Source organism: Gadus macrocephalus, chromosome 7 (assembly GCF_031168955.1).
Source record: "Gadus macrocephalus chromosome 7, ASM3116895v1".
Taxonomy (NCBI): domain Eukaryota; kingdom Metazoa; phylum Chordata; class Actinopteri; order Gadiformes; family Gadidae; genus Gadus; species Gadus macrocephalus.
The window spans coordinates 22,262,402-22,286,193 of record NC_082388.1 but is presented as its reverse complement, the minus strand read 5'-3'; the positions used below and the strand labels follow the sequence as shown (position 1 = coordinate 22,286,193).

The 23,792-nt window shown below is 53.3% G+C and overlaps 1 protein-coding gene across 1 annotated transcript in view; it reads right to left on the bottom strand.

Moving 5' to 3' along the window:
* bsna (bassoon presynaptic cytomatrix protein a) overlaps positions 1-23,792 on the bottom strand; it is a 76,065-nt gene that overhangs the window by 8,121 nt on the left and 44,152 nt on the right. Inside the window, 11 exon segments of the mRNA XM_060056497.1 lie at positions 654-785; positions 1,293-1,386; positions 3,789-4,165; positions 4,406-4,939; positions 6,243-8,826; positions 10,757-11,771; positions 12,401-12,660; positions 13,098-13,265; positions 13,688-13,729; positions 14,130-19,448; positions 21,143-21,628. Coding sequence (XP_059912480.1) covers positions 654-785; positions 1,293-1,386; positions 3,789-4,165; positions 4,406-4,939; positions 6,243-8,826; positions 10,757-11,771; positions 12,401-12,660; positions 13,098-13,265; positions 13,688-13,729; positions 14,130-19,448; positions 21,143-21,628 — 11,011 coding nt within the window.

Genomic DNA, 23,792 nt, shown 5'->3' with positions numbered 1-23,792 from the left:
GTGTCATATAGGCTGCATGGTGTGGAGATGTAGGGTGCATGGTGTCATATAGGCTGCATGGTGTGGAGATGTAGGGTGCATGGTGTGGGGATGTAGGGTGCATGGTGTGGGGATGTAGGGTGCATGGTGTGGGGATGTAGGCTGCATGGTGTGGGGATGTAGGGTGCATGGTGTGGGGATGTAGGGTGCATGGTGTGGGGATGTAGGGTGCATGGTGTGGGGATGTAGGGTGCATGGTGTGGGGATGTAGGGTGCAGGGTGTGGGGATGTAGGGTGCATGGTGTGGGGATGTAGGGTGCATGGTGTGGGGATGTAGGCTGCATGGTGTGGGGATGTAGGCTGCATGGTGTGGGGATGTAGGGTGCATGGTGTGGGGATGTAGGGTGCAGGGTGTGGGGATGTAGGGTGCATGGTGTGGGGATGTAGGCTGCATGGTGTGGGGATGTAGGGTGCATGGTGTGGGGATGTAGGGTGCAGGGTGTGGGGATGTAGGCTGCATGGTGTGGGGATGTAGGCTGCATGGTGTGGGGATGTAGGCTGCATGGTGTGGAGATGTAGGCTGCATGGTGTGGGGATGTAGGGTGCATGGTGTGGGGATGTAGGCTGCATGGTGTGGGGATGTAGGCTGCATGGTGTGGGGATGTAGGTTGTACCGTCTCCCAGTTTCCCCGCCTGCTCTGCGGCGTTCACCGGCAGGATCTTGGAGAGCATGCCCTCCCCGTCCATACCGGGCTGGGGGGCCGCAGCGCTGCCGATGCCCCCGGGCCTGGTGCCCGCTTTAGAGCCTGCAGGACACGCACGCACGCACACACACACACACGCACACACGCACGCACGCACGCACGCACGCACGCACGCACGCACGCACGCACGCACGCACGCACGCACGCACGCGCATGCACATGCACATGCACACACACACACACACACACACACACACACACACACACACACACACACACACACACACACACATAAAGAATGAAAGGAGAAGACATTTGATTGAGGTGAGTTATATTATATAGGTCATTATGTTATTCACCTGACTGTTTTTGTATTATATATTGGTATGATTATATTATGTATATATAGGTATGTATTATATATTATTATTATATAGCAGCAATTTGCTATCTTCCATGCCTACCTACAAACAAATGTACTATCTAATTCACTGTGTGTGTGTGTGTGTGTGTGTGTGTGTGTGTGTGTGTGTGTGTGTGTGTGTGTGTGTGTGTGTGTGTGTGTGTGTGTGTGTGTGTGTGTGTGTGTGTGTGTGCGCGTGCGCGTACCAATGCCGGTTAGTGGGGGCTGGGGAGTCTTTGCTGCCATGCCTGGAACTGCCTTTGCTCCAATGGCTGTGACAGGGGGGGTGTCCAGTTTAGCCTGTTAGGAAGAGAGAGAGAGAGAGAGAGAGAGAGAGAGAGAGAGAGAGAGAGAGAGAGAGAGAGAGAGAGAGAGAGAGAGAGAGAGAGAGAGAGAGAGAGAGAGAGAGAGAGAGAGAGAGAGAGAGAGAGAGAGAGAGAGAGAGAGAGAGAGATAAATAAATCAAATAAATGTAAATGTAAATGTAAAAAAATAAGATCAAAAATGTAATAAAAAATGAAACACATTTACACAAAGAGACACATTTCTATTCTGGACTCCTGTCACATCGGGAGAACACCCAGAAGTCGGGAGCAGTAGAGAAGGCACAATAAATATTTCACATTGAAAGAACAAGAGCACCGCGGGGAAGTGAAGAGATGCGACAACAGAAGCCCGAGAGAAGTGCCGACTCGGAGCCACATAGGGGCGAGGGGGAGGGAGTGTGTTCCCTGTCGTGTTTGTTGTGACAGATCGCTGAGTGACACGTCTGCTTCAGATATTGTCAGATACTGTTTAGCCTCCTGCGGAGACAGCCGGGCCTGCCAGCCGCCCCCCGGTCCACGACTGGGAGGGGACCCTCCCAGCACACCACTGAACACAGCGGGGAGACTGCGCGACAGACCCTCCATATAGACACCGTCCGCATGCTGCCGCTGGCTGTTACCTCCTCCCTTTAACGTCATTCTGTTGTCAAAGGGAGTAGCGGTTCATCGTGTTTGAGTTCTTCACTTTTCTGTTTTTGCGGTTGTAGTTTTTCCCCACTAAGTTAGCAACCGCGTATGACCTTGGTCCTTCAGGATTTGATGTTGTGTGCAAAAGGGACAAAAGCCTCCAGTCAGCTGTGTGTTATCTCACTGCAGGGCTTTGTGTGCGGATGGTAATCAGGAACATTATTATGATGGGGGGGGGGCGGGGGGGTAGGATAGCACCAAATAATATGGCACAATTGAAATACTGCCTTTGTTAAAAAAGAGGATGTGTTTTGGCATCAGGAGACAATTTGCAAATCAGTCAAATCAAAATAGAAACATCAATTTTTCCATTATTTTTCCAGAGTTCATGGTCAGAGCGAGAGCCTGTTCCGGAGCAGCACTGTATTTAAACCTCCGTTGTTCCAACAACGCCCGGGGTAATTCCATTTAATCTATTGACCTTTCCCCACGGTGACTGACACAGTGTAGCTGAGAGCTGGTTAGCCAGCAGGGTGGACCAAGAGCTGATCAAGAGTTGTCACGCAGTTTCCCTTTCACCCCCCCATCCCTGCCAGAACACAGCGTCATTTTCATGTGTGAGGGGAACCACTTGCGGTTCTTTGTCGAGCACTTTTCAAATCGCTCCATGAATCGACGCGTCTTTCTCCAGCGATTTAACGGTCGACGGCAGCCAAATCGTCCCATTTTACATCCGCGCTCCCCGTTTCCTTTATTATGCGGGCACTATGTGCGATTGACATCTGGCATCATTCACGGCCGATCCATGTTTTTAATTCCACAATGGAGTCCGGTCGGAGAGTTTGAGTTAATGAGTCTGCGGGCTAAGTAATGCTCGCTTGATGGAAACCCGTTTCATTGTTTTATGTCTTCCTGTCTGCGGCTCTTTTCAACCGGCCTTCAACAGTTCCCCTTCCCCTGAAGACATTCATCCACAAACCTGTGCCCATTTATGCAATGAAAACGTCGGTGCATTTCATTTGCAATAATTCATTCTGACATGTTTATATGACTTGATTATTTGGAGATTTCAATTCATCTAAATGAATCAGGGCTGAGGATATTCCCCTGTTACGAGGCCACGTTCTCCAGAGTGCTATGGTATTTTTTTGGACAATCTCAGCACTGATGGAGCGTTTGGAAGGGATAATCAGCTACATTGAGTTATCGACTGCCTCTCCACTGATTGCGCGCTGGATACGGCGTGTTGACAAGGGAAACATCATTTAAATAACCAGAGACAAGGATAACCAGTTCATATCTCAGAGGAGGAATTAGGGCCGGGGGTTTGGGGAAGAGAGCAGAAAGAAATGGTGCGCATGGACTGCATAAGGAGTGTTTATCGTAATGAGGAGTTCTCTCACCCCCCCTCTGCTGAGAGCAGTCAGCATCCATTCATGCGGAAAAATAAGTCAGCGAGGTCGGCATTGAAATGACGAGATTGCTGAGAAAACGAACCAAACGCCTGTCTTATTTTGAGGCACTTCTCTGCACCTCAAAGTTTTTGTAACCTCCCGAGATCTTTCTTTGATCTGCTTGAGACCCTGCCGGTCTTATCTAACGGAACGGACCTCTTCAGCCGGCGTGAAATAAACTGCATTTGAAGTATGCTGACTGCATAACAGATCAGACCCTAACCTGACCATGAATCTGCTGTCGTTCACTGACATCACTCTGCTGTCCCCTCCACGCCTCCCCCCTGATACTTACAGCGGTTGTCGTTGTGGTTCCCATTGGGCCCGTCTGTCTGTTGGGCCCCATAGGCCCACCGGCCGGTCCAACTGGTCCTTGCTTGGCCTGGCCCATGCCCGGTCCCATGCCCGGTCCCATGCCCGGTCCCATGACCGGTCCCATGCCCATGCCCATGCCCTGACCCTGGTTTGGGAGCTGCTGCTGGGGCCCTATGGCGCCGGGGGCCCCGGGCTGTCCCGGCCGGCTGGCCTGGGTCTGGACCTGGTGCTGGAGCTGGGTCCTCTGGCTCTGGGTCCCGTCCGGTTGGGAACCAGGGCCCGTCAGTCGTCCCGAGCCCGGAGGTCCGCTGCTGGGGCCTTGTCCTCGGGAGGAGCTACCCCCGGATCTGGAGGAGCCTGATTGGATGGACGGACGGTGTACGGGTGAGGGACGGGTGATGAAGCAGCAGTTAGAAAAGCAGTTGGCGCATCAAAGATGATCAAACAGTAGCTGACGCCTGTTTAGTGAATCGTCTCGCAAATCACGTTAATAAACCGAATCCTTTTAACCGACACCATCGAGACGAAGCGCCGCACAACCGTGAACCACAGACCCACACGGGACGCCCCGGGCCGGGGGGGGGGTGAGATCTGTACCTGGGGGCTGCCCCTGGAGGTCCCCGGGCTGGGACTTGCTGCGGGAGGACCTGTGCGGGTCCCCCTGGCGGGAGGAACGCTGGCCGTGGTGGTGTCCGGACGAAGGGTCCCGGGAGTACTCGCCCGAGTGGTACCCGCCGGCGGAGCGCGAGTCCCCGCGCCTCCCCGCGGAGGAGGACCGCCCCGAGGGCTCGTGCCTCATGTTGGGGTCCTTGGGGTGGCCCTTGGCCGAGCGCGACGCCCGCGGCTCGTCCGCGTGCCGGCCGGTCGCCGAGGACGAGTTGGCCGACGAGGCGTGCCGGCCGGTGCTGCCGTGGTGGCGGTGGTCCCGGGACGAGGACGAAGAGTGGCGGCCCCCGTGGCCGTACTCGTCGGCGGCCCAGGCGTCCTCCTCCGGGGGCTCGTCGTAGTCGTGGTAGGTGTGCTTGACGGCGTGGCGGCTGCGGCCGGCCGAGTGGCTGCCGCTGCCGTAGTGGCGCGAGCTGGCGCGCGGCTTCTCGAACCAGTCCGTCTCCTCCTGGCCCAGGTGGTAGGCTTGGGAAACCGAGAGCAGATCACAGTCAATCTCCAACGGGTCGCAGGACGACGACATGCAGGCTGAGAGAGGGAGGGGAGACAGTGAGGCACAGGGGAGGGGAGAGAGGGAGACACAGGGGAGGGGAGACAGGGAGGCAGAGGGGAGGGGAGACAGGGAGACACAGGGGAGGGGAGACAGGGAGGCACAGGGGAGGGAGAGAGAAGGGAGGGGAGGCAGGGAGGTAGAAGGGAGGGAAGGAAGGAAGAAAGAAGGGAGGAAAGAAGAAAGGAAAGGAAGAAGGGAGGGAAAGGGGGGAGGAAGAATGGAGGGAAGGAGGGAGGGAAGGGAGGAAAAAAGAAAGGAAGGAAGAAGGGGGGAGGAAGAATGGAGGGAAGAAGGAAGGAAGGAAGAAGGGAGGGAAGGGAGGAAAGAAGGAAGGAAGAAGGGAGGGAAGGGAGGAGGGAAGGAAGGAAAGAGGAAGGGAGAGAAGGGAGTAGAGGAGGCATGAAGGAGGTAGGGAAGAAGGGAGGAATGATGGAAGGAAAGAAGAAGGGAAGGAGGAACGGTGGAGGGAATGAGGTGGAAAACGAACCGCTTGCAAAATAAAAAGGAAGGAAGGAAAATAAAAGGAACAAAGACAGAAAAATAAAATGTTTTACATTCATGCAGAAGACTACACACAAATCAGCATCACCATTAAAATACATTATCAATCAAGTGCAAAAATGTCCACTGGGGAGAGTTTCATAATTTGTTTTGCCAAATCATTCCAGTTGCCTGGGTTAGCAAGCGTATAAATGTACCGCAGAGATTTTATAGGGTAAAATTAGGATTGACTAAGCGATACAGAGCACTTCAAGCAATGGACTTTTTTGCAACATAGGTATTAAATTAATCAGAAGAAATTATATCACAACATTAAAACAGTGCAATGAAAGACAAAACCCTGGAAGAAGACTTCACAGAACCAACGTAATCAAAACCAGTGGGACGGACTCCGTTTGAAAGAAAGTGACAGGAAGTGGTGATCCAAAATGCTCATGCTGGTATAGGAGACAGGCGGTCGGACGGACGGACGAACAGGCGGACAAAACGGTGCAGGCAGGCAGACAGACAGACAGCAGTCCAATGAGACACCAGCGACTCTCAAAACAAAACACCGGCATGCAAAACCTATCTCTCTGTCTCTTTATCTCTTTGTCTATCTTTCGCCTCTCTTAGCCTAGTCCTCTGGGTGGGTGGGGGCAGTCGATGGTAGTGGGGGGGGGGGGGGGGGGGGTTTGGGGCGGCACTGTGTGGGTGTTCATCGCCCACAATTACCTTCACTGTCTGACACAGCGCAATGGTAATCGTCTATAAGGTACATGTCCTCCGGTTTGTAGACGTGGGTCCGGGGGAGGTCCCGGATGTGGTCCTGCACGTCGGGCAGCGAGTGGCTGGAGCCCGACTGGCCGTAATAGTAGTGATACCTAGAGCTACGGCTGTCGTACGGGTCGGGCCCCAGGCTGGACGACCGGCCCGAGCCCATGAACTTCCCCATGGGGCTGATGGGGCTCTCCTCCTCGGAGTACTGCCGCGTGGGGTGCCGTCCGCGGGTGTAGCCGCCGCCGCCGCCGCCTCCGGTGCGGTACGACATGTCGTCGCGCTCGTAGGACCGGCTGCGGTACCCAGAGTAGTCCCCGGAGGAGATCTTGTCCATGCCGTAGCCGGTGGAGCGGGAGCGGCCGGTGGAGGTGTAGTACAGGCGGTCGTCCTCCTCCGCCTTTGACCGGTAGTACCGGCTGGCGTGGCCGGTGGCGCTGCCCGAGTCGTAGGTGTTGCACTTGAAGCCGTAGTCCTCGATCAGTTGCCGGCCCCTGACGCCGGCGGCGGCGGCGGCGGCGGAGGAGGAGGAGCCGTGGCCCCCGACCGTGGCGGAGGCGTACGAGGCCAGGTCGGCCTCCACGTCACGGGCCTCCTCGATGGGGGAGAACTTGGAGATCTTCTGCTCCAGGCTGCCGGACTTGCGGTGCTTGCTGCGCTTGGACGACATGACGGCGGGAGCCAGTAGGCTTCTGGCCGACGCCGAGGGTTTCTGCGCGCCGGGGCGAGGGGTGGTGGGGTGCTTATGGTCGTAGTCATAGTAATAGGGGGATCCCCCACCCATGCTAGCGCTCACGCTGCTGCTGCTGCTGCTGCCCCCTAGTGGTCGTTGCCTGTAGCTGCTCTTACCCCTGCCGTGGTGGTCGTACAGCTCTTCCTGGAACGCCGCCTCTTCCTCCCCTGTCCGGCCGTAGGAGGAGCCGCCCGTCCCGCCCCGTGCCGAGCCGCCGCCGCCGCCGCCGATCCCGCCGTGGCCGTGGACGTCACCCGGGTACCGCTGTTGTCCGCTGTTGCCGTGGTGCATCATCATGTCGCCCGCCGCCGTGCCCAGCCCGTCCTTGGCCGTGAGCTCGCTGACGTCGTCGATCATCATGTAGTTCCGCGGCAGGCTCTGCTCCAGCCCAGGTCCGCCGTACATGGCGTCGGCCGAGCCGTAGACCGAGGGGCTGTCGGCGGCGTGCCCGTAGGCGTTGGACACGGTGGCCGTGTACTGGCCGTAGGAGCTGGCCGTGGTGGTGGTGTAGCCGTAGGTGTTGGCGGTGGTGGTGGTGTACTGGCCGTACGCGCTAACCGGGGCCGCGGTGTAGGGGCCGTAGGTGCTGGCCGGGGCCGCGGGGTAGCCCCCGTAGCTGTTGACCGCCGGAGCGGCGGGGTAGCCCCCGTAGCTGCCGGCCATGGTAGTGGTCGCGCCGTACTGGCCGTAGGCCGCGGCCGCCGCGCTGGAGTAGGTGACGTCCTGCGCCGTGGTGGTCACCACCACCGTGGGGTTGCTGATCGTCTCGTAGTTGGTGGGCATCTTGTGCTCCAGGTCGGCCAGTGATGTCTGCCGGGGTCTCCCTGGGTGGACGGTCAGGATGTCTGCCCCTTGCTGCCCGGGGTAGGGGGTGGATTGACTCTGGTAGGAGGAGACAGCGCTGGGGAAGGGCGAGCTGTGGGTGGGGTAGGGGGGCTGGCCCGGCGGGGCAGGCCCGAACCCTGGGTGTGCAGCCTGGGGCTGGGATAGAGGAGCGGCCGGCACCCCTATGTCCGTCTGGGGGTACGGGGGCTGGGCCTGGGGGTACGTCTGGGACGGATAGGGGGTCTGAGACGGGTAGGACGGTGCGGGCATGGGGCCGTGGCTCGGGAGAGGTGTGGGCTGGGGCAGGGCCTGGGACTGGGACACCGACGGGTACGGAGGCTGGTTGAAGGAGGCGGTGGGATAAGGAGCGCTCGTCTGCTGGCTGGACGCGGCCGACGGGCCTTGTTGGAACTGGTACGTCAGGAAAGAGGTGGTGGGCGGGTACTGGGCCGCCGTGTTGAGCTCGCCCGTGAACTGGCTGAGCGGGGCGGTGCTGGGCCGGGCGGCCAGCAGGCCGTTGGTCTCGAACGAGGCGGCGGCCGCAGCCAGACGCAGGTTGTTGAGCTCGCTGTCGGACATGTAGTCCCGGGAGTCGCCCATGCACCGCAGGTAGGCGATGTCTCGGCGCTCCCTCTCCTTCACCAGCGTCTCCTTTCTCTGGTGGATGCCCAGCTCCAGGTATCTCAGCTTGGCGTCGATCTCCTTCTCCTCCTCCTCCAGCTCCGCCTGCTGCTTCCGCAGCTTGGTGGACTCCTGCTCCACGGCCTTCAGCTCGTGGGTCAGGTCCTTCAGGAGGCTGGCCTTGGCGGCGAGGCCGCTGCGGGAGCAGGGCTGCTTGAGGCCGGGCACATTGGGCATGTAGACCTGGGGCATGGCGTTGGTCATCATGGGCAGGTGGACCGCGGCGGTGGCCTCTTCGGGCGGCGGGCTGGGCAGGGTGCGCTTCACCTTGCGGAGGAGGGAGCTCTGCTGCAGGGCGGCCAGCTGTGGAGAGGGGAGGGGGGTTGGGGGGGGGGGGTAGACAAGGGAGGGGGGGAGACAAGGGGTGTGGGGAGACAAGGGTGGGGGAGACAAGGGTGGGGGAGACAAGAGTGGGGTGTAGACAAGGGTGGGAGAGACGATGGGATGTGTAGAGGAGAATCAAGAGGGGAAAGGGTGGATGAATTAATGAAATGGAGGCAGATTGTGGATGGTGTCAACATCATGAAGGATGAGCAAGGATGATGGAGTGGTATTGGATGGAGAAGAAGAGGGATTCAGAGTTTGATAGAGGTTGGGAGGAAGGAAGAGTATCATTGAGATACATTGTAGAACAAGGGATGAGGTGAAGGGGATTCCCAGAGATGAGGAATCCGCCATCCATGGGAGATGGAACGGATGAATGTGTTGAATAATCAAGTGATGAGGAAGTGATGGAGCAAATGGAGACGCAGAGGAGGAGGAGAAAGCATGCATGACAACAGGTGGACATACATGTAGGACACAGGGAACGTAGACACGGGAACAAGGACGATAGGACAGGAGCAAAATCGGTTGTTAGATCACATCGATATGATATCAAACACAATCAGTGTACAAGTCATGAATCCAGACATTCCTGGAACATGTTTTGTACTATGACCAACATAGAAAATATAAATATATGCATATGTTTTTAGATATGTTGCAAAAAACAAGCTAAAGAATTGTTGTAAGGAAATGTTTTCTCTCCATATCTGATACTTTCTGTCTAGCCACCTCCAAAGTAACACGGTCAAAACAATAAATCATATATTACATCCACAGGGTGGAAAGACGGCAGACAAACCAAGTGTGTTTTTCAGAGCTTCATAAAAGGGTATCAAAGGTTAGAGAATATCGATTTCACAATTCTCGGTTGTTTGAGTCATAAAAATGTGTATACACAGCAGGTTGTTGGTTTAAAGACATGGGGGTGTAGAAACCACAGGAGATTACGCCTTTAGGCCAAATGTTTCCTCTTCATTATTCATTTATGGTTCGTAATATTATACTTCAACACAGGAAAACAATACAGTGCTTGGGTTGCACTGTTGAAATGTATTATGTTATCGAAAGCTCCTCTTCGTATGAAATACGTCTGGACTCAGTTGGTGAAAGTACACACCAGACATGACAAATGGGTCGATTTCACAAACAATAATCTCAAAATGGATCTTTAAAGTCTGTTGGTATAAAATAATGTATTTTTCTCCTACAACACCTTTAATGGAATGTCATCTGCGACAGCGCACTCGGCTGACACTGCGGAGTCTATTGTGTTGTGTGGGCTCTGCTGCATTTCGGCTAGAATGAACATCCCCTTTTCCCCGGTATTTTGGCAAATAACTCTACTATGCATGTTTCCACAATGGGAGGCCAGCAACGAGCCGCGATTTGCCACATGCTTTTTTCAAATTGGGTTACGAGTACACAATTATCTATCTTATATGCAAGTCATTAAATAAGTAACTCATATGGGTTGTGTTGAAAGCCGATGGCTTTTTGTCAGTTCTATCTGCAAATCTGCTACATTGCAAAGGTGGACAACTCTGTTTGAAAGCCGCTGTCTGAGAACTGATTAGATTGAATCATCATCTGTACTAACAGCTGGCATCTATGTCCAATATGACTACAATCAAAGACAACACTAATCGGCAACACAAAAAAAGCATTGAAATATCTTCGGAGGTGGTAGGAGTCACTGGATGAGAGTACTCTATCTTACTAGAACTATTTTCTATTCACTGGTTTCCAGACTCTGAGTGTTCATTTCAAAGACCAATTAAAATCTTCCTGCTTTCATTAAACTAAGTTAAAATGGACCAATCACATTGTAGGATCCAATCCATGGCAACAACACATGCATGGCTGTGGCTCAGCGTGTGCGCCGTGCGTCCCTCCCCTCTGACCGTACCTGGCTCTGGAGGGCCTGCTGCTGGTACAGCGACAGCCGGGCCTTGGTGTGTTCGTCTGTGGTGGGGCTCAGGGACTTGGGGTCCGACATGGACCTCTGGGTGGTCTTGATGGGCCGGGGCACGGAGGGATGGCGCTGGGGCGACTCGGCCGTGTAGGACTTCTGCTGCGGCGTGACGTGCGCCTTGTTGAGCCGCTCGTTGGACAGGGAGCTCTCCAGCAGACGGTGGGGGGACACGGGCGACACGGGCGAGTACAGCACCTGCGGCGACTTGGGCGTGCCCTGCTGCTGGCGCATCACGCTGGACACGGACTCGTTGTGGATGTGGTTGTGCTGCTGGTGGTTGATGTCCAGCGGGTCGGGGCGCCGGCGTTCGAACTTCGCCACGTTGGCCGCCATCTGCTGCTGCTGCTGCTGCTGCTGCTGCTGGAGCTGCTGCTGTTGCTGCTGGTGGTGGTGTTGGAGGCGCTGCTGCTGGGCCTGGAGGTCCGACGAGCCCGTCTGCTGGGAGCCGTTGCCGGTGGAGGACGAGTAGGGGCTGACGGTGGTGGGCACGCTGAGCTGCGGCGCCACCACCCCCTGGGACTGGGCCTCCTGGTCGGTCTGGCACGCCAGCGACTGCCCCTTCTGGGTCCTCTCGGGGCCCGAGATGTAGTGCACGATCTCCACCTTGTTGGGGTCCGGCAGCGTGACGTGGATGGCCGGCGACACGCGGCCCAGGTGCTCCACCTCCGTCTGGCAGGACATCTCCCGCATGGTCTGGCTGGACATGCTGGAGGAGGCCATCTTGGAGGAGGTGTCCGTCTTGGCGTCGGTGGCGGCGGCGGCGGCGGCGTTGGTGTTTGTGGAGGCGGCGGGGCCGGAGGCGTGGTTGTTGGACTCGGAGTGGCGGGAGAAGCGCGAGCGCCTGCGTCGCGGCGGCTGCTCCCACTCCACCTTGTCCTCGTCGTCGTCCGTCTGCACCGAGCAGTCCACGCTGCGGCCGCGCCGCCGCGGCCGGTGGCGCATCATGTACCTAGACAGAAGTGAACAAAGGCAGGATGAGAGAGCGCAAGGAACCAGATGCGTCTCGAAGGCAGAGAGAGGATCCTGAACTGTAGCATTATCCTGAACTACACATTTTCGACGCAATTTGATGTTCTCGTACGTCCTATCTGCTGTGTGCGCCAGTTCAACAGTCCGTGGAGCAAAAGGGACAAGAACATGACAAGAAGAACGACAGCAAAGCTACGGAGAATAAATGTGGAGTTTTGTGACTTCAAGTTTGACAAATCAATATCCGAAACGTGAAACGGAAACGGAAATCCCCAATCTGAATTTTCCCTCCCTCTCTCGCGCTGCTGAACCCACGTCAACAAAACGGAGATCTCTTCCTCCAAAGTCCCTGCCACTCCCGAGACAATAACTCAATAACGCTCATTTCGAGCATCCCGTTGTGGGCGTGCAGACATGAGATGAGAACTCCTTGGAAAGTTGGAAAAGGGTGATATTCACACACTAACACACACACACACACACACACACACACACACACACACACACACACACACACACACACACACACACACACACACACACACACACACACACACACACACACACACACGTGCATGCACACACACACACGCACGCCTCCATCTGTACCTCTCCTCGCCGTCCTCGTCGTCCGTCTGCACACAGCTGTCCACGTTCCTGCGGGAGGCGGAGCCGTAGAAGGACACGCCCTCTGCGTCGCCGCCGTCCCGGGGCAGACGGCCCATGGAGCTGTGCTTCCTCATGTTGCTGCGGCTCTCCGCCTGCTCCTCGTGGCTCCGCAGACACATCTCCGACGAGGAGTTGGGGAGGGAGTTGGAAGCCATCTGGGCGTCGACGTAGGGATGGAGAGGCTGTCCGGTGACGTCCCTCTGGGGGCGGGGCAGAGGGAGACGGGGCTGCTTACATTCTGTTAATCTGGGGTCCTGCAGTGTGTTATAGCAGGACGTCTGGGGGGGGGGAGACGGCAAAGTGCCTGGGCTAGGAAGAAGACACTGAAACCGCCTTGTTCCCTGTTCCGGGAAGGAGATATTCTAGCGAAGGAACTCATTCATGTCAGTAGGTGAAGCGTTTAGTAGAGGACTTTGAGACCTTTGTTTCTAGAGAGGCCAGTCTACACTGTGTTGGGGTACAGACCCTTTTTATAAGAACGTCCGCACAGTATGATTCGGCTGATTCGTGAATCCGATTTCAAAGGAGAGCACAATGTTAACATTGCAACCCAACCCTCCTCACCTTCTTCCCACCAACCCTCCTCCCCCTCCCCATCCCCAGCCCTCCTGACCTTCGCCCCTCTGCTAGTCCTCACCTGCAGGCCCTGAGCATTGGCCGTCTTCTGCCTCTTCTGCTCCTGCAGCTGCTGCTGGAGCTGCTGCTGCAGGGACTGGATCTGGTCCAGCTGGGACTTCTGTTGGGCCAGCTGCTCCCTCTGCAGGACGAGCTGGTTCTCACGCTCCTGCTGCTGCTGCTGCAGAACCTGAGGGAAGCACACGCACACGTAGAGTGATGAGTGAAGGCAAAGATGAGGAAAGAGAAGGGGCCAACACCAAAGCAATTGACAACCTCTGATTTAACCATGTAAAGCCATGGATTAAATACCTTTGTCTGGGCCAATGAATTAGTTTGATCGAGTATAGAATGGATTAGTCTGATATTCTACTGCAAAAAATAAGGCGCAAAACAAGCATGGAAGCACAGCGTTCACGAAGCACAGCGTTTACAGACAGCGAATGGCCATTCTTAAGTCATTCATAAATACACATTGAATGCATGTTTCTCTCTGGGTTTGAATGTGAACGAATGGTTAATGGTGGATTGTTCATACTGTAGGATGTGAGATGAATATTAGTCATTCAATCTCTACAGTATTCTTTTTTTTAAGAAATGAGTGATCCACACCTGTTTTACTGATTTAACTTGAAAGATTTTCAACTGCTTGTTCTATCAAAAAGAAGAAAATATCTCTCATTAGATGTTTAATGGACTACAGTATACACCCATGAGACTGCCAGTAAAACACTGTTAAAAATGTCGAAAACTGCAGCAACTTGCTTTTACATCATATTTTCAAATAATCAGACATTTATTCTCTTTTATATCCAAAATATCTGCATTCACCCTAACTATATCCAAAGTTACATATTGTAATTACATATCGGGAAAATCATTTATTTTTTTAAACAAAAATCAAATCATACAATTACGGATAATACCACAAACACAGCACACAACACAATACAACACACCACAACACAGCACAAGACAACAACCAGTCACAAAAAGTAAAAGAAGACAAAAATCAACAGAAACTCAGCGTGCATTTCTCAACAGCGCCCTCTACCTGTTCCTTGATGGTCTGCAGCTCCTGTATTTCCTTATGCACCAGCATCTGCTCCTTTTCCCGGTGGTGCTTCAGCTCGATCCTCTCCCTCTCCAGCTCCTCCTGGATCCTCAACTGCCGCAGCTTCTCCAGCTCCACCCGCTCCCTCTCCATCTGCAGGAGCTGCTCCTGCTGCCGGTGCAGGCGATCCTCCTCTGTCTCCCCTTCCTTGTGGATGGCTCCTGGCGGAGGGAAGGGAGGAAGGCCTCCTTGAAGGGGCATGCCACCGCTCAGTCCGGTGGGCCCGGCAGAAGTCTGGTTGTAGACCTGGGTCTGGTGTGCGAATGGTTGTTGCTGATGCGAACCTGCCATCTGTTGCTGCTGCTGCTGCTGCTGTTGGCTGTTCAGGTGAGCCTGGGACAGGTTGATGGGCTGCTGCTGGGGCTCTGTTGTCGGCATTGAAACTATGCCTGGGGTTGAGCTGACTGCCCCTGAGGAGGGGGCTATATTGGCACCTTTGCCCAGATAGACGGGTCCGTCCTGTACTGCAGTAGTAGTCGCTGACGCAGAGGACGTTGATACAATGGCACTGGTTGCTGGTATACCCTGGAACCCGTTTGGCACTGGGTAACGGAACGGTGCCTGTCCGGATAAGGGTGCTCTGGGATTCATTGGCAGCCTGCTTAGACTGGCCAGGGGTATGGGTGTCATGTTTGCAGGCGGGTAAGGCCTATAAGCCCCTCGTAGCATCGGACGAAGCACTGAGGACGGCTGGGTGGTGATGGGAAGTGTCGAGGCGATAGGTGTGTTGATCGTGGAGTAGATCATTCCATCGGCCGATCTTATAGCAGTGGGGTACAGAGCTCTAAGGCTGGCCTGTCTGGCATTGATAAGGTTGGTAAGAGCTTGATTGTGAGACATTGGCTTCCCATCTGGCCCGAAAAGGAGGTTGGGTCTGATGCCTAAACTTGCTGCGAGTCTGGCGGTCCCAGGGCCTGAACCTCGTCCCAAACTGCCATACTGCATCAAGTCAGGGTTGCTTCCATAGCGGTCAATGGTGTTGAGGGCTGCACACATGCGGCTTATCTCTCTAGCTGTGGTGGCACTGTACTGAGCCAAGTTAGCCTCCTGAAAGTTGGCTATATCACGAGCAGAGTAACCGTAGTCCGTGCTGATATTAGACAGGGAGTTGAATCTCCGTATTGGCAGGGCCTGGGCTGTGATGTCCCCTCCATGTCTTAGATCGGTATAGGAGCCATACTGCATTCCCATGAAGCCACCTTCATAGGCTTGTTTCATGACATTTTCATCCATGGCAAGATCTGCAGTGGTTTGGAGTTGGGGGTCTATTTTAGAATGGTAGGCCTGCAGACCAGGGTCAGATAAGTTTGTGTCAGACATTGATGGCTGAAGCCTACCAGGGTAGGGCAAGGTATAGGCCTTGCGTCCATCCATGGGGTATTCATGGTACCTTCCAGGTTGCCTTTCGGGGTCAGACTCGTAGTTTAGTGGTGGTGCGGAAGGAGGCCTAATGCCCTCTTTCTCTGCCTCTCCTACACATACTCCCCCAAATGGAAGCCGGTAAACCACATCGCAGCAGGCTGGTTGGTCTGATTTAATCTGGCCTCCTGCCAGATCCATGGCATCTTGGCCTTCCTCTACCTTTACCAGCTGTGTCACTGGCCCACACGGACCTATGCTTCCATCCATTTGTACAACCATGCTGTGAGGGGATCCGACCCCAGTAAGACTCATGACACCAGGTGTATTGGGATTTCCTTGCAGCTCAATTGGACCATTGCCATACAAGTCAGGGTTGAGGGGAGCTGAAATAGCACTGACCACAGTCGGGGCATTGCCGTTCTGGCTGACCAGCATGTCCTTCTTCAGTAACGGTGAGATCTGGCCTGTGATGTTGTACCTTGCCATGGCAGAGGCATGTTGCTGCTGATGCTGCATCTGATGATGCTGTTGCAACTGTTGCTCCAAAATCTCTTGCTGCTTCTGTAACTTCTCCTGTTGCCTTTGGAGTTCCTGCTGCTGTATACTGAGGTCATCAAGTTTGGCATCGATTTTTGGTATGGTGGGATCAATTTGGGGTTGAACCATGTGGTTGTGAGACAGACACATAGCGGGACCTATTCCCTGGCCCAGGTCCACCCGGTTCTGAAGGGGGTCGCCATAGACTGAGGGGTGTTGAGGTTGTGTCATGAACATTGAGGCAGCCACCGTCACACTCACGGTGGTGGGTGTGGTGGTCTCCTGAGTGTTGAGATTCATTGTTAGTGGTTGGATAATGGTGGAGTGTCTACCCCCCTCGGGTCCACCGTGGTACATCCTGCTTTCAGTGGCAAGTGAGGTGAGATCCATTCCATGGTCGTTCATGATCACAGGGGTCGATTTGGTGATCGTCCTTAGGTCTACCACACTGCCTCCATGGATCATGTGGCCTTGCTCTACCCTGGAAGTTCCAGGAACAGTTGAAATACGACAGAGGGATATGTTATCCATAGACATGGACCCTCTGCTGTATGTGTTAGTGGTGGCCACCATGCTGGTTCCGACATTGACTTTCTCCACCCTTTGAGTGCGGTAGAAGCTCTGTGTAGGCGAGTGCTGCTGGAAAGGGGGAGTGTCCGGGGGGCTGGCAACGGGGGAGTATGCCTCAAATGTGGATTGACGACTGAACCGGGTAGGCGAGGATAGAGGCGAGGTAGCAGTATTGACTGTCATTGGCCTGGCTGGGCTCGAGGGTGGGGAATACCGAGTATCCTGCGAGGATTGTTGCCTGTGGAGCCTTGGCGAAACGGACCGGTGTGATGATGTCTGAGTTGCTTGAGCCAACACCGGAGAGGAAGGCCCTGAACCAGCGGACTGTAAGCCTCCTCCTGTGTGAGTCTGGGTAGAGAACTCAGCGGTGGCCCTTCTGGATGGGGAGCGAGTAGGGCTCTGTGGTGGCGGCGATGGAGAGAGAGGAGGGCTGGTGCTTCGGTAGTAAGTGGTATACTTTGGAGACCGAGGCTCAATGATTCTCTCCGTAGAAGATGCGGCACCGTCTCTCACGTTTCTGGTCTCGCCCACTCTCCTGGTTATCACCTCCCTTTGGCTGTACGCCTGGGTGATTTCCGCTATTTTGCTGCAAACACTTGAGACGGTGGTCGTGGATGTAGCCGGGCCACCTGTGTGCCTGCTGTGTGTAGCAGACGTGGTTGTGACAGTGTGGCTTGTGCTGGTCTGGGAAATGGTTACCGCATCTCTGGCAAACACTCCATATGCTGCTATGGTGGTTGCAGACACGACTGGAGTCATGCCATTCTTTCCGGTCTGGCCCTTGATCCGGTCTTTGTTGACGTCTTTGGCTGAGAAGTGCTGCGTGACACGCACATCAGGAATCCTTCCTGCAGTCTCTGCAAAAGAGACTGGAGCTGAGACCTGGGTGGGACTTGTTCCTGGTGTGAGGAGGGCGTTGTTCTGCTCCAGCAGCTTGGTAAATGCCGAGCTTGTGTCAAGAAGTTGTTTTTCTGGGTAGGAGCTCTCGATTTCAATCTCCACTTGTGCGTCACTTGCCTGCTGCATCTTTGTGATGTTCTGGGACGTCTGTCGGATCTCCTCATAAATATCTTGTTCCGTTTCGGCTGCCTCGTTGTCATAACCGGTCCTTTCTTGACTATATTCATCCTCGTCCTCATACTCATCTCCATTGATTTCCTCCTCGTAGTATTGACCGTGTCTTCCATGATGCTGCTGCTGCTGCTGTTTCTGTTGTTTCTGAAGCAGTTCCGCCTTCCTCATCATCTCCTCGTACACCTCCTCGGCGCTCTTCAACGGTTTGGAAGTCGAAGATGGTGCCACGGTGGTGGTTGTGGTTGAGGATTTCTCAACAGGAGAGTAGAGCGACATGAAGGTGGGTAGGTTGTACTCGCTGCCTGATTTGTAGAGCTTCGATTCATATCCCTCTGCCTCCGAGTCGAGACTCTGAGGGGAGTATTCAGAGGCTGAAGATCGATGGAGCTCTTCCATCTCGGCAGCCTGCCGCAACTCTTCAGTCGGGGAGGCGTCTTCGATCGGTGAGAGGTTGCTGGGCGGCGTCTTTGACCTCTCCCTGCGCCTTTGGGCCCTCAGCTCCTCTTTGTCTCTTTTGGTCTTGCGAGCGGTGCTCCTTATCCTCTGCTGCTCCACCTCCCTCATCTTCTCCTGCTCCCTCAGCAGCTCCTCCTCCTCCCGGAGCTCGTCCTCCTCGGAGGAGTCCTCGATGGTGGGGAGCAGGGAGCCGTGGGAGCGGTGGCGGGCCTTTCTCTGTTGCTTGGCCTCCTCCAGCCGCTGCCTCCGGCTTGGGCTGCTGTCGCTGTCCTCCTCCATGGACGAGATGGAGGTCGGGGACTGACCCGAGCCGTAGGACGAGGAGGTGGGCGGTAGGGTGGAATAGGAGTCTCCTCTGGAGCGTTCCTCCGGGGAGCCCGTCAGGCTCTCCATCTCCAGCTCCGGCTCACGGTCGAGGCTGAGGTCGTTTTCGTTGGCCAGGTCCATGTCCCGGCTGTAGCTGTTGGTGTTGTTCAGCTCGATGGTCTTGAAGCGCCGCAGGCCTCCTTGTGAGGACATCTGGTCGTCCTCGCCCTCCTCCGCCGAACCCTTATAGATATCCGAGGAGCTCTTGGAGTCCTCCTCGAAGCTGCTCGAGTGGTGCTGCAGGCGTCTCTTCTCCTTGGCCGTGTCGGCGGGGAGATGCTTGAGGTGGGCCTTCTTGGGCTTCTGGTAGCCGTAGCCTTCGTCCTCCTCGTCCTCCGCCTCCGCCACCTCCTCGTCGTCCTCCTCCTCGTTCTCCTCGTCGGCGCTCATCTCCATGATCTGCCTCCTCATGAACTCCTCGTCCGTCATTGGCGGCGGCTCCGCGTCCTTCTCCTTCTTCTTCTCCTTCTTGCCTTCCTCCATGGCCTCCTTCCGCTTGGCCTCCCAGTCCCGGGCATCCTCCTCCTCCTCCAGTATGTCCTCCAGCTCCTCGTCTGAGTCGAAGGCCTCCGGCGTGATGGACAGCGAGCGTGGCCTCTGCTTGCCCCGGTCGTCCAGGTCCCGGTGCCTACGGCCCTTGCGGTCGCTCTTCTCCTCCGAGAAGCTCTTCTCCAGCAGGGGCCTCATGGAGCTCTCCAGCTTGGTCATCTCGGAGGGGCTGGGCGGCGAGCCCCGCCCGCTGACGCCCCTCTCGCCGAGCTTCATCTCCTCCTCCTCGTGGATCAGCCCCGTGATCTCGCTGTGGGAGCTGGAGATGCCGTCCGAGGAGTAGCCCGTGTCGCTCAGGCTCTGCGGGCTCCGCGACAGATCGTGGGTGCTGTTGTTCTTCGTGTCCTGCAGGGGGAGAGATATAGGGACAGAGACGGAGAGAGAGAGAGAGAGAGAGAGAGAGAGAGAGAGAGAGAGAGAGAGAGAGAGAGAAAAGGAGTGAGGGATGGCAGTATGTTAGAATAAGGTTTACATGATAGAGGTATAGAACAGTATAACTTAATCCTGAGTTTTGAAACATATTTTTTAGATCTAAGCTTTTTAATCAACCATATTTACTACAGCTATGAATCACACTAGTTCAAATTCTACAAATAATATTTCAATGTAAAAGGAAATGATTTGCATAAATTATTATTATTTACAATAATTATCTTCAAATTCTTCATGAGCAGAGCCATTATTAGAAATAGTTAATCTGTTAATTGCAATTCGGTTGTTGCAATAGAAACAATAAAGTTCACATTTGACTTCATCTGACTACAATGCAAACTTTTCTCCTTCTTAACGTATCTATTACATGCCAAACCTGAACCTCAAAGAGACTAACCTGGGAATGTACGGGGTGTAAAACAGATGCAGGGAGAGTGAAACGGTGAAATCAACACAACATTATCAGTGTTGACCATGTTACAGGTTAACATGTTATTTGTCAAGTTTATCCGGGAGGTTTCTCACTTCAAGCCCTGCGTACAGGGTAGATTCCCAGCCACGGGGCAACCTAATATTAGCATGAGTTCAATGGATGCTTTGAAGAGTTAACAAAATCATCCTTCATACATAATTCAGCAGGAGCCAGGGCTGCCACGAGTAAGATAAGGGACTATTAACAATCCACCACTCGTGGTCTTAACGTCGTTTACTTCTACGCCTCATCTTACTGTCACTCCCTGGCTCTTTGAATGCTCTCTTCTCTTGTCTCTCTGTCTTTCTCTCTCTCACTGTTTCAACAGACGCACAAAAAACACACGCGCGCGCAAACACAAATGCATGCACACGTGCACACACACACACACACACACACACACACACACACACACACACACACACACACACACACACACACACACACACACACACAGACACAAACACACAGACACACACACACGTACACACACACATGCTAATCTGCCTTTATCTCAATTTTATCATTATTACAGCATAATCTTTGTGAAAAATTATGGCATGATGAAATTAATCTTTTGTGTGGAAAATTAATGTTTTGCTGGCAATAGCAAGCCACTCGTTGAATATGATTCAACAAAGGATGAGTAAATAGGACAACACGTTACACACACAAAGAAAGGATAGTGCTAATAGAGATGCATTAAGCTTCAACAAACAGGGAGAGAAAAACATGTAAATAATCATGTTTTGTTATTCATCATGTGAATTAATTAAGCCTATTTGCAATTATTGGACATTGATGTTTTTATATAACGTAATTGTAGGCTAAATATTTATGAATATAATAATCTAGCTGATGCCAAAACAACATTTCTCACGAATGAATTCAGAGCATCAGAAATCAATTCATTCAGTCTTAATCAGCCTGTAAGTTGTTTACAGTCAGAAGAATCGTGCTGCTCTTCTTTGACTGCAAAGCATGCTGGGTATCAGACGGCGACGACATGTACAAAGCTTCATCCTCATCTCAAGCACTGAAAATAATGAATGAGCGTGACATTTCCCTCGACCCAGACACGGTTAGCGTGGAGCATCACATCAGCGACCGAACAAAGAGAACGACCGTGACTTACATCATACTGTTTGGACTTCTTCCCTTCCTTCATGGAGCTGATGGGCTCCCCTTTCTTCTGGCTCATCTTGGGGTCTTTGGTCAGCTGGCTCTCAGGCTCCGTCTTGGCCTTCTCTTCCCCAGTCTTGGGCTGCTTCAGGCCCTCACTAGGGAGCACTGGTACTGCACTGGTGGTGGTGGTGGTGGTGGTGGTGGATGGGGTGGCGGTGGTGGCAGGCTGTTGCTTGGCCGCCGAGGGGGCGAAGGGCCCACTGGCCCCGGGCCTCGTGTGAGCCTTCGGCTGCTGGGGCTGGCTGGCCTTGGGGCCCTGCAGGTTGGTGGTCGCCTTGGCGAGGGGGCTTTGCTGACCGACGTGCGACGGGTGGCGGGGCGAGCCCATTGGCTGGTGCTTCGGAGAGGGGTGGAGAGCAGGAAGTGGGGGCTCGTCCAATCCGCCGCCCGACATCAGCCGCTGGGTCTGGCAGTTGAGACACAGCCACTCTTTTTTCTGCAATGACAAGACACACAGGCGCTCGTTTGAAAGCAGTCAGCGTGTGCGTGCGTGCCTGCGTGCGTGCGTGCATGCGTGTGTGTACATGTGTGTGTTTGTGTGTGCGCGTGTGTTTGTGTGTGCATTTGCACATGCGTGTGTGTGAAAAGCAACCTACTTACTTGATGTGAACATTCTGCAAAGGATTTCAAGCATCATTCCGTTATGTATGAAGATTTGGGCCAAAGTGTGTTTTTTTTCAACCTTTAAGTGTGTGTGTTTGTGTGTGTGCGCAAGTGTATGTTTGGCCTAATAAAATGCCCTCAGGTTCCGCTACTTAGCCTATTTTTTAATAATCTCTCTCTCTCTCCCTCTCTCTTGAATATAATACAGACAACAACATACAAATAACCCATTCAACCTACATCATACTTCAGACAAGTGCTCACTTCAGACCGTCATATCTTTGAGGGGTTGAAAAGGTCTTCCAGTGTGTGTGTGTGTGTGTGTGTGTGTGTGTGTGTGTGTGTGTGTGCGTGTGTGCGTGTGTGTGTGTGTGTGTGTGTGTGTGTGTGTGTGTGTGTGTGTGTGTGTGTGTGTGTGTGTGTGTGTGTGTGTGTGTGTGTGTGTGTGTGTGTGTGTGTGTGTGTGTGTGTGTGTTGTGTTTATCTGAAGCACCTACTGTACTTTATCTCCTGGAGCCTCAATGAGGAGACTCATTAAGAGTTTTATATTTGTATGTAATTTGTCATTTCTATTTAATGAGCCTGGAGCTCAACCATTAAGTGCTGTATGGCTGAACTTGAAACTGATTTATGATATGACTAAATCATCTAACAATGAAATGCTCCATTTGCCCCTGCACTGAAGCGTATTCAACACGATTTTCTTAAGTCTGTTCCACTGTTTAATAATGAATATTATTTAGTCAGAGAACCTCTGTTTATATTTTTAACCTATAATCCTGAATTTTATACCTCTGAAATTTACACAAAGATTTATATTTAGTGGAATGTGATTGTTTTCCCGCAAAATGTGGTGAGTGGGTTTTGAGATTAGCGGGTCAATAATCTATAGTATGTATACTGTATGAATTAAACTGCTTGTATTCATTTGTGTGGTATGCATTTTTATATAATTCTGTTGTTTGTGTATTTATCTTGCATTTGCTGTTGTTTGTTAATGTATACATGACAGCCTCTCTTGTACCTAGTTTTTCCTCAACGAGACTTCCTGCAAAGTAAACCGACAGCGATGTATACTCCTAACACTGTCCATTAAATGATGTTTCTCTATCAACATGCCCCCGTCTCTCCATTGTACAGTGTTTGGCACGGGGGAGGTTTTTATAATGGCCGTTAATTGCATCCATCTTCTTCTATAAAGCCGGCCGTCTCTTTTGTTCCTTGCTCCTGTTCCCCTCTTTCTATCTTTATCTCCCCCCTCTAATAGCGGGCCACTCTACCCCCTGCTCACCTTGTTGTCTCTCTCACAGTTCTGCCCCCCCCCCCCTCTTCTAGCTCTCTCCTTGCTTCTCCCTCCACCAACAGAATGGGGAGCTATTTTTACCCAGAATGCCGTTGTTCCGCATGAGCGCACTCTTCCTTAGCACTGGCTGGCACTTAAGGCGACACTCTGCTGTGCTGTGCCCCACACATACACACACACAAACACACACAGCCACACACAAACTTATCCAAGCTAACACACACACACACACACACACACACACACACACACACACACACACACACACACACACACACACACACACACACACACACACACACACACACACACACACACACACACAGACTATCACACAGTAACTTGCGTAAACACACAGTTGAACACACACTTATGCAAACTAACAGACACACACACACACACACACACACACACACACACACACACACACACACACACACACACACACACACACACACACACACACACACACACACACACACACACACACACACTCTCAATTAACTTTAGCGTTGTCATTATACAAAGAAACTTGTCCCAAAAAGCTGAAGTGAATCCAATTAAATTAAATTGAATGGAAAGAGTCATGAGGAGAGAGGGACAGAGAGAGGGAGAGGGAGAGACAGCGAGCGGATACAGCATTGTCTCATTGTATACCAAAGCTACACTTTAATGGTCCCGTTGCTTTGACATT